At 35.5% G+C, this 12,688-nt stretch overlaps 1 protein-coding gene across 5 annotated transcripts in view; it reads left to right on the top strand.

Moving 5' to 3' along the window:
• The window catches only part of RBPJ (recombination signal binding protein for immunoglobulin kappa J region), a 63,509-nt gene extending 50,821 nt beyond the window's left edge, over positions 1–12,688 (top strand). For all 5 annotated transcript variants that reach the window (XM_067298158.1, XM_067298159.1, XM_013960026.2 and 2 more), the window contains 6 exons: positions 130–267; positions 480–592; positions 2,834–2,974; positions 6,853–7,008; positions 7,712–7,815; positions 7,930–12,688. In XM_067298158.1, coding sequence (XP_067154259.1) covers positions 130–267; positions 480–592; positions 2,834–2,974; positions 6,853–7,008; positions 7,712–7,815; positions 7,930–8,245 — 968 coding nt within the window. In that variant the 3' untranslated portion in view covers positions 8,246–12,688. The remainder of the gene's footprint in view (positions 1–129; positions 268–479; positions 593–2,833; positions 2,975–6,852; positions 7,009–7,711; positions 7,816–7,929) is intronic.

Raw genomic sequence — 12,688 nt, 5'->3', positions numbered from 1 at the left:
TAAGTACTTCACAAGAATTATTTCTTGATTTCCTCTATTTGTCATTTCACTGTATTTGTCACTTTTTATTGCTTCTCTATGTAATACTAAAGTGTTTTATAATCTCAAGTCTGTATGTATTCCTTGCAGTATGTATTGCATCAGGGACAAAAGTGGCACTATTTAATAGACTTCGATCCCAAACAGTTAGCACCAGATATTTGCATGTAGAAGGTGGTAATTTCCATGCCAGTTCGCAACAGTGGGGAGCATTTTACATTCACCTCTGTAAGTAAAAAATGAAGCAATATATTCTTTCTCACCTCCCTCCTTCCATCCCCACAAAAAAGTCTTGCATTTTCCCTCCTTATTAATTGCCTAAGTACAGATTTGTTTTGTTGCTGAGTGCATGTTTGATGTAATAGAGTGATATTAAATATTCCTCCTAGCAAGAGAGACATGTTTTAAAACAAATAATGTGGAATTCCTGTTTCATGCAGTGGACGATGATGAATCAGAAGGAGAAGAATTCACAGTGAGAGATGGCTACATTCATTACGGGCAGACTGTCAAACTTGTATGCTCAGTTACTGGCATGGCACTCCCAAGACTGGTACAGTTTAATTTCTCCAATGCTGTAATTAATTTGTAGCTTGCTACTTAGTGTAATTACATAGTTGAGTTTGCATTCTTTATAATTTTTGGTTTCATGTGTTTCCTTTTGATAATGCTGTTTTCCATATAAAGCACGTATTCATTTTAACATGATCTTATTTTTTGCTTTATATCTGCAAATTAATTCTGTAAGTGACGAACAGCTTGTAAAGTAAGCACAGATAAATTTTCTAAAGTCAAACTTGCAAAAGTAAATTACTCTGCAGGCTCTTCTTAAGAAAAAGTAAGTCAAGTTTAGAAATGGTAACGTATTTCCTAGTGTAGCAAAATACTTTAAATACTGATATTAAATAGATGAGTAATTTCTTTGCAGACAATAGGACTACTCTACTTGTTAAGAGTTTAGCACCATTTTAAGTGCTTTACTGATTTGAATCTAAAAGCACTTCTGTGTGCTTCTAAGGATACATAATTATACCAATATCATTGTGCAGAAACATTTTGGACCTTTACTAATGCTGTTTTAAATATGTAACGTTGTAAATGCATTTTGAATAACAATTAAAAAAAAAAACAATTTCAACCCTGGTCTTTGTCACAGATACAAAACTGATTAGAAGCACTTATGGTTCATGAACCAAAAAAATAAACATTGGTGGATACCATTGGGTCATGTGTATTTTTAAAACAAATTTAAGTGGAATTATAGGGTTTTTTTTTCCTGTTTTATGCACTTAAATGCCAGCCTAAATGGAATTTTGTATGGCTGATAATAAACCATATTTCACATGAGATCTTTGGTGAAATTGTGGTTTGTCAGCCTGTTATGAATTCTACATGAGGGTTTGCTAATTCCACTTTCAATTTGAAATGTTTTTCTTAGAACATGCCAAGGTAAAACCAAACTTCCCTGCAGGCAGACTTTTGTTTCACCTTCCCAGAGGTATTTTACTATGACTGTACTGAGAACTTTTCTCCTATTATCAGACTCTGCTAGAAGATAAGTCTGCTCAGAGTAAATGGAATAAAATGATGATTTAAATAGATCTCAATTTTTATTAGATCATGTTACTTGACAGGAAAATCCAGACTTGTTTGCTACTGATCTGGTTCAGCATGAAATTCAGTAGGAGGATTCCACTTTATTCATGGGCTTCATGTAAACATTGCTTACTGCCTAAAGGAGATGCCGTCATTTATGACTCCAGAAACCATATGTATAGGTAGAAATAGATTAAAAGAAGTCAAGCTAAAGGTTCCTGTTGTGTTTGCTATTTGGAACATGTGTCATGCTGCCTTCAAGACTGATTGAAGGTGACGTGATTTAAAGGTAACTTGCAGACTTTTTATAGGTTGATGTGAAGAACTTTGAAGAAACAAGTTAACCTTGAAAATTATATTGCTAATAATGCCATTTATTATCATTAGAAATCCCAGAGGACATGGTTGGCTTTCTGATTGTCGGCTTAGAAATCTTCAAGCACTATGGCTGCTGCTTCTGCTGATGTTGCATAAAATGAAGTATTAACTTTTTTCTAGAAGTTGAGTTAAAATTCCAAGCTACAGATTTCCACTGTCTGTAAGGGAATAACTTTTTTAATTTTTAAAAAATAAAATACTGTAACAGCTTTGAATTAAGACAGCAGATTTTTGCATTAAACTTCCAGATGTAAGGAATGATTGTTCTTTGCAGTTGTCTTTAAGTAACATTTAATGACCAACTATCATTAGATGCACTATGATCGTTGTGTTTGCAAAATTGTACTTAAGGACATCTGAATACTTATAATGTAATTCTTTATTTTCAACTACTTTAGTTCAGCAACCAGTCTGCCACAGTCTGTTCTTAATGCTATCAGTAGTGGAAGCACATGCTTCTGTAAAAGTATGTTAGTACTTGACCTCCTGCTCTTTTGTATCAGGAAATGGAACAAAAGTAGATTTTGCTGTTTTGTGAAGCGTGGACTTTTTTCCCCACTCTTATAGCAAACAAGATAAAATATATATGCATGCAGCACCTGTTACGTTGAAGCTGTAGTACCAAACATCACTTTAATATTGTATCTTTGTTGTCAAAAGTATTAGAAATTATGGAACAAATGTTAGTATTAGAACAGTGAGGTATTGGAATTAAAAAAATATGACCTTTCACTTCCTTTGCTAACATTACTTATGTAATCTCCAGTGTAATGGAATACAGAAATTGTCCTAACTATGTATGTGCAATTCTCATTCACAGATAATTCGAAAAGTGGATAAACAAACAGCATTACTGGATGCAGATGATCCAGTATCACAGCTCCATAAATGTGCATTCTACCTTAAGGACACTGAGAGAATGTATTTGTGCCTTTCCCAGGAGAGAATCATACAATTTCAAGTAAGTTGTTTAAACCTGTTCTACCAGATGAGAAGTATGGTTGCAGAGTCTTTCCAAATTGTCCCAAAATGTGTATAAATGTCACTTTTGCAGGTTTTTTTGAATGTGAGTCTAATTTTGTTTTGAAAACACAGAGGATGAAAAGTAATACCTGTCCTGTTTCAAATCTGTTTTTCTTTTCTCATATCCCTCTTCCAGATCTGTATAGACAATGAATTTATATTTTATCAACTATGAACTCGTGCATGCTTGGCTTAACAAGTTGACATATGCCAACAGAGTTGTACTAATTATGTATGTGTCTGCTCTTAGCTTACAGAAAATAGGAAATGATGCAACTCATCGTGATCTTACTTCTTTAGAAACTTAGCAGAGTTGCACTGTCTTGCTCCTGCCTAAGAACATAAGCATAGGAAGTTACTGTAGTTGGCCATGGTAACTTATAAAGCCAAAGAAATTTGATTTGGAAAATTAACCTTTTCATGAAATCTTGTGTCTTTAAAGTATGTAGCCATCTCTGTCTTCAATTATTTGTTTTTCCAGCAGGGGGAGAACAATATCCCTAGCAAGTTACTGTGACAGGAATGAACCCCAAGGAAGAGCTGTAAAAAATGTCATGGTGTGCAGCTGCTTTGGCAGCTTATACAATGTGCTAACAAACTCTTCTTTCAGTCTCATGTGTAGGTTAGCATGTTTGTAGCAGATTTTCAGTGTGATAATTCCCGTCAGGGTAACAAGACAGGGACTAAGTTCAGGCCTACATGAGTATTGCTCCATCTTCTCTTTAAACCTCCAGGGCAGCTCAAATAGCAAAGGGTATTGGGAGATGACACTGTGATCTATGAAGATGGCCACACTTGGAAAAGACTCAGGACTTTCTAGGAGAACAGCTCTAGCTTCTAGGGGTAGAAGGGTAGGAAAGGTAGATGTAGGAAAAGGGGGAAGCTAACCTTTTAAAGATTTTTTGTAATTTAAGGGAAGAGACAAGAAGACTGGTGAGGGCTGAGCTGACCTCTATCCTGAATTGAGACTGTGGAAAGAAAATACCAGAGGCCTTGTTCATATTTCAGGAAACATATTCATGACCTGTGGCTCAGAAGAGAGCAGATCTCTCGGTTCTGCCCACAGATAGCAGAGATACCTAGCAGCATACTTTCTCATAATGGACAATGGACTCTTGTCAGAACAGAAAGCAAAGAAACAGGAATTGCAGTGACTGAGGATCAGCCTTGCCCTTTGATCTTTCTCAGACTACTTTGTGGGGGAGAGCTGCATGAAGAAGCAACTCCTGCTTCTCTAACAGCTGCCTGTTCAGTATCCTGGAAATGCATGTGGGAGTACAGGGGCATCCTCACACTCCTCAGTTTGTGCACTCATAGAGCTCAGTCTGATAAGAGCTATGAGTTTTACAGGGCTAGGGCTAGGATAAAAGGACAAGGCCACCCTCTCTTCTGAATTTCTTTAGTAGAGTAGGAAAAGCAAGGCTACCACTTGCTTCCTTGCTGAATAAAATCTGCCAAACTTGCACATAGGGCTGTTATCACTGTCTGGTAAGTGAAATCACTATGAAAAATAAGCATTGTCTGCCAGTGTCAGGAGAGAGGTCCCATTTTATCTGTTTCTTCCTTTGAACTATAAGACCAAAACCAGGGAAACGGACATGTGTATCATCTTTCACCTGCCCACTGCTCCACACTCACTGCTGAATATAAGTCCTAGGACAAGAGCCTAACTGAACTGTGATCAGAGTAAAAAGCTTTGCTTTAGGGTGACAGTTTTTTCTTGGGTGAATGGAAACAGCTGAGTATAGAGAAATTAGAAGATTAAAGCAGAGAGGCTGTAAAAAGTCAGAAGGTCAACATGAACCTACTTGAAAATTGAACTTCAGTTTTTGAAGTACCAGACAGATCTGTTTTTAAAGATGGTCATATATTCTGGAGAATACAGAAATAATATAAATAGTGCCTTACTGGTTCAGAGCAATAGCCCATTTTGAGCCCAGCATCTATTTCTAATAACAGCGATAAGAGATGCTGTCTAGAGAGAGCAGGCAAACCCTGGTCACTTTCTGCAGTCAATTCCCCTTGTCCTCACCTGCATCCACATAGGGACGTAGGAGGATACATTCCTGGCTTTGCTCTACCTTTTAGTATCAGTTTGTAGATGTGCAGTCCATTAGCTTGTCTGATTCCTTTTGAATGTGCTGATGCTGTCTTTCTCTGGAGCCTCATGTGGCAGTAAGTTCCAGAGGTTTCCTATCTTCTGTGTAGAGAGCTTTTGTTGTATGTGTTTTGAATAATCTAATAGTTTCTCTGTGTGATTCCTAGTTGCAGTTTTGCAGTATTTGGTGAATAATAGTTCTGCATTCACCTTGCCCATCATCATCTTAATTTCTTCTCTCCAAATTGGAGTCCCAGTCTTTTTAATTTCTTCTCCTAAGACCAGCAGCTCCAACCCCTTGACGATTTTAGTTGCCCTTCTCTGTACCCAGAACTGCACACTGTTGCAGATGTGGGTTAACCAAGGTCCTACAATGGCTAACTAATATCTGATATCTTATTCTCCTTTTCTGATGGTGCCCAACATTGTGTTGACTTTTTAGGCTGCCACTGCACATTGAGCTGGTGATTTCAGAAGACGGTCAGTGGTGACTCCAGGAACCTGAGTTGTAACTACCAGTTCAACTCATTCATTTTTGATACCCAAGTTTTTATCTGTTTTGAGTTGAAGCATGTTGGTCCATTCAGCTTCAGGAATTGTAGTCTCTCTGATAACATGTAGGAGAAATGTCATACCTCAAAATAGTAGATAACAGTTTCTCTTTTTAGAGTTAAGCTAGTAGTTTAGAAGCCTCATAAGGTTCTATTTCTAATAAGAATATCAATTGGGTCCTGACCTGGCAAAGATCTCTAGGCACTATCCTAGTTGCACACTTATCTTGCAAGCTGTTTTCTGCGTTTTTTCACCTGATCATATCAGAATGAAGAGTGCACCTGAATTCAGCTTTGGTCTCAACTTCCTTTCATCTGAACTGGGCAATTTGTGCTAATTGAAGTTTATCTAACAATTAAAAAGAGTGAAAAGATGCCTAGATATCCTGAGCTTTATGAAAGAAAACAAACAGAATTTAGGTATTAAAATTTGAATTTCTGAGTACATTCTTTCCTGTACCTGTTTTTAAACCTTATATGCAGAATTTCCTTATTGACTGTTAGACTATGGAATTGTTCAGAGAAGCTTTAGTTGCCAGAAGAATATAGCTGTCAATGTATTTTATATCTTTTTGGACTAATTTGGTAATATATTTTCAAGGAAACAAGGAAAATTTCTGACTCATTTGCCATTTCAGTTTCTGCCCATGGCCTTGTACAAACACTGAAATATAAGTTTGTATTTTCCATCGTTTTGTGGATGATGAAGAACTCCTTTTAAAAAAAAAATCTAGGTACTTGGGCAGATGTAAAACGTAATTAATAAAATATGTCCACTTCAGTCTGCAGCAGTTTTGATCACTTTAGAGTAGGGTTTTTTGTATCAATGACAAAGTAGCTCCTCCTTTTGCTATAGTTTGTGTTTGTTAATGGTTATTGTATAATGTTAATACTTTGAAAGCAGAACTAAAATTAAAATAATAAACAGAAGGTTGGAGAGTGGGCTATATCATCATAGGTAAGAGTTACAATGTCTTCAGAGGTTTTAGTTTTTTACCAGTTTTGCTGAGCAGCATGCGACTATTTCTCTATTGCATTTTGTTAGAAGAAAAAGAATACGAAACATTTTTGAAATAGCAGACGTTGTTACTGACTCAGTTGTTTTTTAGCTCTGTAACTGTCAAACGAATCTACAGATCAGGTGCAAAACTGTTTTTTCTTACTAAGGCCACTCCATGCCCAAAAGAACCAAATAAAGAAATGATTAATGATGGAGCTTCTTGGACAATCATTAGCACAGATAAAGCAGAATACACATTTTATGAGGGGATGGGACCGGTCCATGCTCCAGTAACACCTGTGCCTGTTGTAGAAAGTCTTCAAGTAAGTGATTTTTTTTTAAAAAATAAACTTTTTAATGTGAAAATATTTTGTGGTACTGATTTAACCTTCCTAGTACCTTTATGGATTATTGTAGAAAAACATTCCTACCAGTTTTATAAATAGGAAATGACATTGCTATAATTTTTCTTGATTATGTTCCAAAATACTCGAGCATATTCATCACTGGAATAACATTAATACTGTTTTGTATGTTAAGAATTTTTTTTATCTTAAAATACTGTGATAGGTATATCCTTAGGACTTATACTTCTGTTGGATTATTTAGAATTTATTTTGGCTCTTAAAACAGCCAATTACACAGCAAACAGAGCCAGACTGAATCCTTATTAAGGAAATCTGCTTTCTGCTGCTGAAAATCATGAAGTTCTAATGTGTTCTGTGAAAGATTCTTTGATCTTTGTTTTCAAAGCCTTGCTTGTTGACTGCTTTATTGTAAGTGGCCACTATGAAGAACTACAAGTTACTTTAGGCTTTCCAATTGTTTGGCAGTATCTTTTTTTCTTCATAGCTCAGCTGTGTAGGTGTGTTTATTTCTGTTTTATCCAGCTAATAAAAACAGCATTGTGTAGAATTCTTGTATGCCCTGTGAAGAAATTTCTTCTGTTTTTTGAGGAGTGGTTGTTTATTTTTACTAATATATCTGGTTTTGTTGAGTTTTCTTCTCTCATCACTCCCTTTCCAGTTGAATGGTGGCGGGGATGTAGCAATGCTCGAACTTACAGGACAGAACTTCACTCCAAATTTACGTGTCTGGTTTGGGGATGTGGAAGCTGAAACCATGTACAGGTACAGAATTTTCTACTGCTTTTTTGGTTTTTACATTTTACTGAATACTTTGAATAGCGTCTAATAATTTTTGAAGCTGTTGTATTATTCTTAGTTCACTCTCCTGTTTTCCAGATGTGCAGAGAGCATGCTATGTGTTGTTCCAGATATTTCTGCGTTTCGAGAGGGTTGGAGGTGGGTCCGTCAGCCAGTCCAGGTTCCAGTAACTTTGGTCCGTAATGATGGCATAATTTACTCCACCAGCCTTACCTTTACATATACACCGGAACCAGGGCCACGACCACACTGCAGCGCTGCTGGAGCAATCCTCAGAGCCAACTCAAGCCTCATGGCTTCTAGTGAAACAAATACAAACAGCGAGGGAAGTTACACAAATGTCAGTACAAATCCAACCAATGTCACATCATCTACAGCAACTGTAGTTTCCTAACTACCGTTGTTTGTTTGGACTTTAACTGACTTTTAAGTGCTACATTCAAGAGAACTGAACAATTTTTGTGGTTTCATGGGAAAACACCTTTCCATTTTAGGTGATGTTATTTGAACCTTGTACCTGCAAGTGCTGATCTTAAATATAGAAGCCACAATAAAAAAAAATACATCCGAAACATAATAACTTTATTGAAAATCTATTTTTCAGCTGTTTTTTTTAATGGGCAAGAAATAAAAATGTGGCTGGGATACATGTTGAGCAAACTAGAAAACATGAACACATAGTTTTTATGGACCAAGGAACTTGTATAAGCTTTAGTATAAAAGGTACATTTTCACCATACCTTTTTTGTATCACAACATATAGTACACTTTTGTTACCAAATAGTTTATATTTTTTTTTCCTCTGAGCTTTTGCTCTGAAGTATATTCAGGTTCCAAGCCTGACCATGCTTGTATAATCTAATTACCATACTCTTCCAGTTTAAAAAAAATATATATATTTTTGGTCTGTGGCTGGAACTGTTCCTTTTTTTAAACTGAAGTCTTGTGACTTTTTATGAACTGAAATTGTTTTTATTTCAGCAAGTAGAACCTTGTAAAGGCCAGCATATTTTTTTTAAGATTATATGAAGTCTGTGCAAAAGCTTTAAAAAATGCCTCTGCCTTGCCTGCAATACATGCAATGTATGTTAACTTTAGTGCTCTGTTTTCAGTCATTGTTAATAGTTATTTCTGTTTTCCTTTTTTTAAAATATGTATTTATAGTGATAATTCATGAGGTTCTAACATTACGTGAGGTTTTTTTAAAGTGGCATCTCAAGCAGTCATGTTAATGATTGTTCACGTCACAGGCATACGTTGGTGTTTTTGAAGGGTTGTTACTGTGTTTCTCCCCCTCTTCCTTGCTCAGTCATATTGCATCAGAAAATGTTTCAGGATCTGTTCAGGTTTTCTAATCTTGTACATAATTTGTATTAAGTGTAAGTTAAATGTTTTATTTCAGAAGTGGAATGTTCCCAATAACTTCATTTGGCAGCATGTCTTCTGTCTTGTTGGCATGTAACTAAAATATCATGAGAAGTATGTGCTACAAATGGGATTGGTAGGTGATGCCCTTCATCACCGGGAATCACAAAAAGCATGTTTTTCTTCATACTGTTGAGTAAATTAGGCCAGACTTTGGTGTAAGGCTTGTACTGAGAACGTGCTTTCATTGTGAAGTGATCATACCATAATAACTAGAAGTAAATTTTATTACTTAGAAATGGGCAAATAGAAAACGGTAAAAGCACTATCAAGATGTCAACTCCTCCCATCCTTATTTCCTGTGGGTTTCTCTTTCCCTGCCAACAGCTTGTGCAATGTTCCAGTCTTCTCTCCATCATAAATTTAAGGCTCATTTGCACTTTGACTTTGTTGGTTGTTGTGTGTGTTTTTCACTTTAACCTTGCCATGTTTTATCCCTCCTTGTAAACCTGCTTGCTTCATTTGTATTTGAAAATATATCCCAGTAGTTCATTTGTAGTCACAGAACTAGGCATAGACTCATAGGACAAGTTCTGATAGCGACCTTCCTCTTTAAAAGCCAAAATACAAATTTGATGGTGTGTTCAGCCTTTACTATACCCTGAAGCAAGAGCCACAACTGCAGTGTAAACATGAACCTGTGGCTTTCTACAGTGCATTGCCTTCGGGCTTATCTGTTGACCATTTTCATAGGGTTATTTTCTGACCACTTATTCCAGTTTCAACACCGCCACCATTTTAAAGCATTGTCTCTGCACCATGTTTGTCTGCTGCGATGCTCCATTCTGATGCTTGCTTCAGTGCTCCATTGAACATGTTTTGTATATCTTGAAAACAATGTGGTTAAAGGAAGAAATCAGTTACAAAACACATTTAGCTAATAGTTTGTCAGTGCCACTGTCCTTCTAAAATGTGCTTGTATTCCACCACAGGCCTTCATATTTGCTATTCTGTATTATGATACTTATTCCCATGACATAGTCACAATGCTGGTTCTTAGCACTAGTGAATACTGCCTCACCTCATCTCTGTTTCAGTGACCAAGGGCAGAATTCATTGTGGCCTTATCTCTGTTTTAAACTGTTTACTGGCATTTACTTGCAAATCTGTTTACTTGTGTATGTGCTATGTAACTTTCTTTTAATTGTTTTGTGGCAGGAATCATTTCACAGTGTTTTTGTTAGAAGCACATAAGTATCTTACAATACTGCTTCATTCAAGGGCCACAGTTTTTCAGCACTAATTAGACTGAGAATTAACATAAGTGATATGTATCAGATTTAGAAGGATATTCCAAAACAAGACATTATATACACACAGTAGGTAAACCATAACAAGCCTTTTAACCTTCAAAGAATATTTTAAATAGCTTTTCAGAACTTGACACCTGCTTTTATATTCATTATTTTAAAATTTTTACATATAAATGCAATACTTTTTATATTCAGTTTCTTTTCTTGCAATAAGTTTGCCCAATAGAGTATATTATAATATTCTTTGACTTGTAAAGAATCTAACTACTTAGCCTAATTTCTGCTGTTTTACACACTACAGCCTAGTGGGTGAAAAAAAGGTTATTAAATTCTGCTTACAAGACCATTTAAAACCCTGTATTTTTCCTTGGGCTTGTGGCTCCATTGTTGCCAGTAGGTAATTTGTAGTACAGAAATGGTCTTCCAGGTCCTTACTGTTGTTAAGATGTCCAGTTGTTCAGATATATTATCTTCCTGAACTTTTTCCTGTGGGGTGATATTGTTACATTTATTGGCCTTGTGAGCTGTTAATCAATTTTCATGATATTAACAATATCTAAAGATTTTGATTAAACTACTTTTAGAATGTTTCAGTATGAAACTATTATAACTGTTCAACTTTAGCTGTTAAGTCTGCTGTTAATTCTATGTACATAGAAAATGAGTCTGTGTTCAGAATGTTGTTCTAGTTCCAACTTTAGGATGAAAAAGCAAATTAAGTGCTCAAATTTAGCTATGCCTTTTCTTGTTTTCTTTTTGTTTGGAACTGCATTTCAGAATTCAACACTAGCATAGTCTTTAATAACCTGCTGCTGATGTTTTTCCTAATTATTTGCCCCTGAAGGTTTCCCACGACTGTGTTAATAATGATATTCTATCCTTTTTATTGCACAGACTTATAAGATCAGAATGGTTACCTGAAAAGGCATGAACTGAAGAAATAAATCTGTGAATTCCCTGTACACATAATATTAATGCCAAGTGAAACTAATTAGCTATCATAAGTAAGCTACCCACTGTAGACTAAATGACTCCATAGAGGTGTCCATTTTGAAACTAAATGCTCTTCAATTATTAACCATATTATTTACTTTCTTTCAAAAGCAGCTGTGTTTATGAGTACTGAACAAATGTGTATACTTTCCTGTGCCAGACTTTTGAGTTTGTTTTCAAGCACTGTACTGTGGGATTGAGTGGCAGCTTTGTTAGAAAAAGAAGTATATTAGGGTTTCTACTTAACCCTTTTAGGACTGAACGATTTCTTCCCTTTATAAAAAAGTTGTAAAATAAATGAGCAGTTCTAACTTTGTTAACGTTTTTCTATGTTCAGCACTGCATTTGCCCCATATGGAGGTGCTGTGCTAATTGCTTTCTTTTTTTTTTTTATCCTGTAGCATGTGTATACATTCAGTCTTAAAAGGGTTATTTTTACAAACTGTGCACCTGTAAAGTTTCTTAGCAATAAGGTAGAAAATTGAGCAAGTTTTTACCGTAATTTTGTAGAATTAATTGCTCAGTTCCATATTTCATCAAGAAAAAAAACCCTGCAATATGGGCGGTTTTGAGGAATAAATAAAAGTGAAATGTAAACCACATGAAAGTGTTTTTGTCAAGTGTACTCTCTGTGCGTATGTGCATATAATATCTGGTTTCATTTTTTTTAAAATGCAAAAGATAAAATGCCATGCTACTGTTGATGCAACAAATATAATTGAACATCTATATGATGATAGCATAAAGGTAGTTATGATTTGATCAGATGTTGGAATTTGCCATGTTTTTGCATATTTTTTTCAATGTTATATATGAAATAAGTTGGGGTTTTTTGTTTTGTTTTTTTTTTTTTTTGGCAAAAGAACAGTGAGGTCATCAGTGGAACCAGAACAACAAAAAAGAAGACCAAGCCCAGGAGTGGAGAAGTCATCAGTAGTTATGAGGCTATGCGCACTGGACTCCAATTAAACGGGATATTGAATGTCCACCCAAAAAGCTGGTCTCCAAATCTAAATCTGTTTCATAATGGCTTGTATAATTGCTGGAGTTAGACAAGAGACTGTTTTTTCCAATAATGTAAAAAAAAAAAAAAAAAAAAAAAAGAACCGGTTCACTTTTTGATATTATTTATTAAATAAGAAAAAATGAACTGTTTAATTGTTTAA

The sequence above is a fragment of the Apteryx mantelli genome, chromosome 5 (assembly GCF_036417845.1).
Source record: "Apteryx mantelli isolate bAptMan1 chromosome 5, bAptMan1.hap1, whole genome shotgun sequence".
Taxonomy (NCBI): Eukaryota; Metazoa; Chordata; class Aves; order Apterygiformes; family Apterygidae; genus Apteryx; species Apteryx mantelli.
The sequence above is the reverse complement of the archived record's forward strand: the minus strand, read 5'-3'. Positions and strand labels throughout refer to the sequence as shown.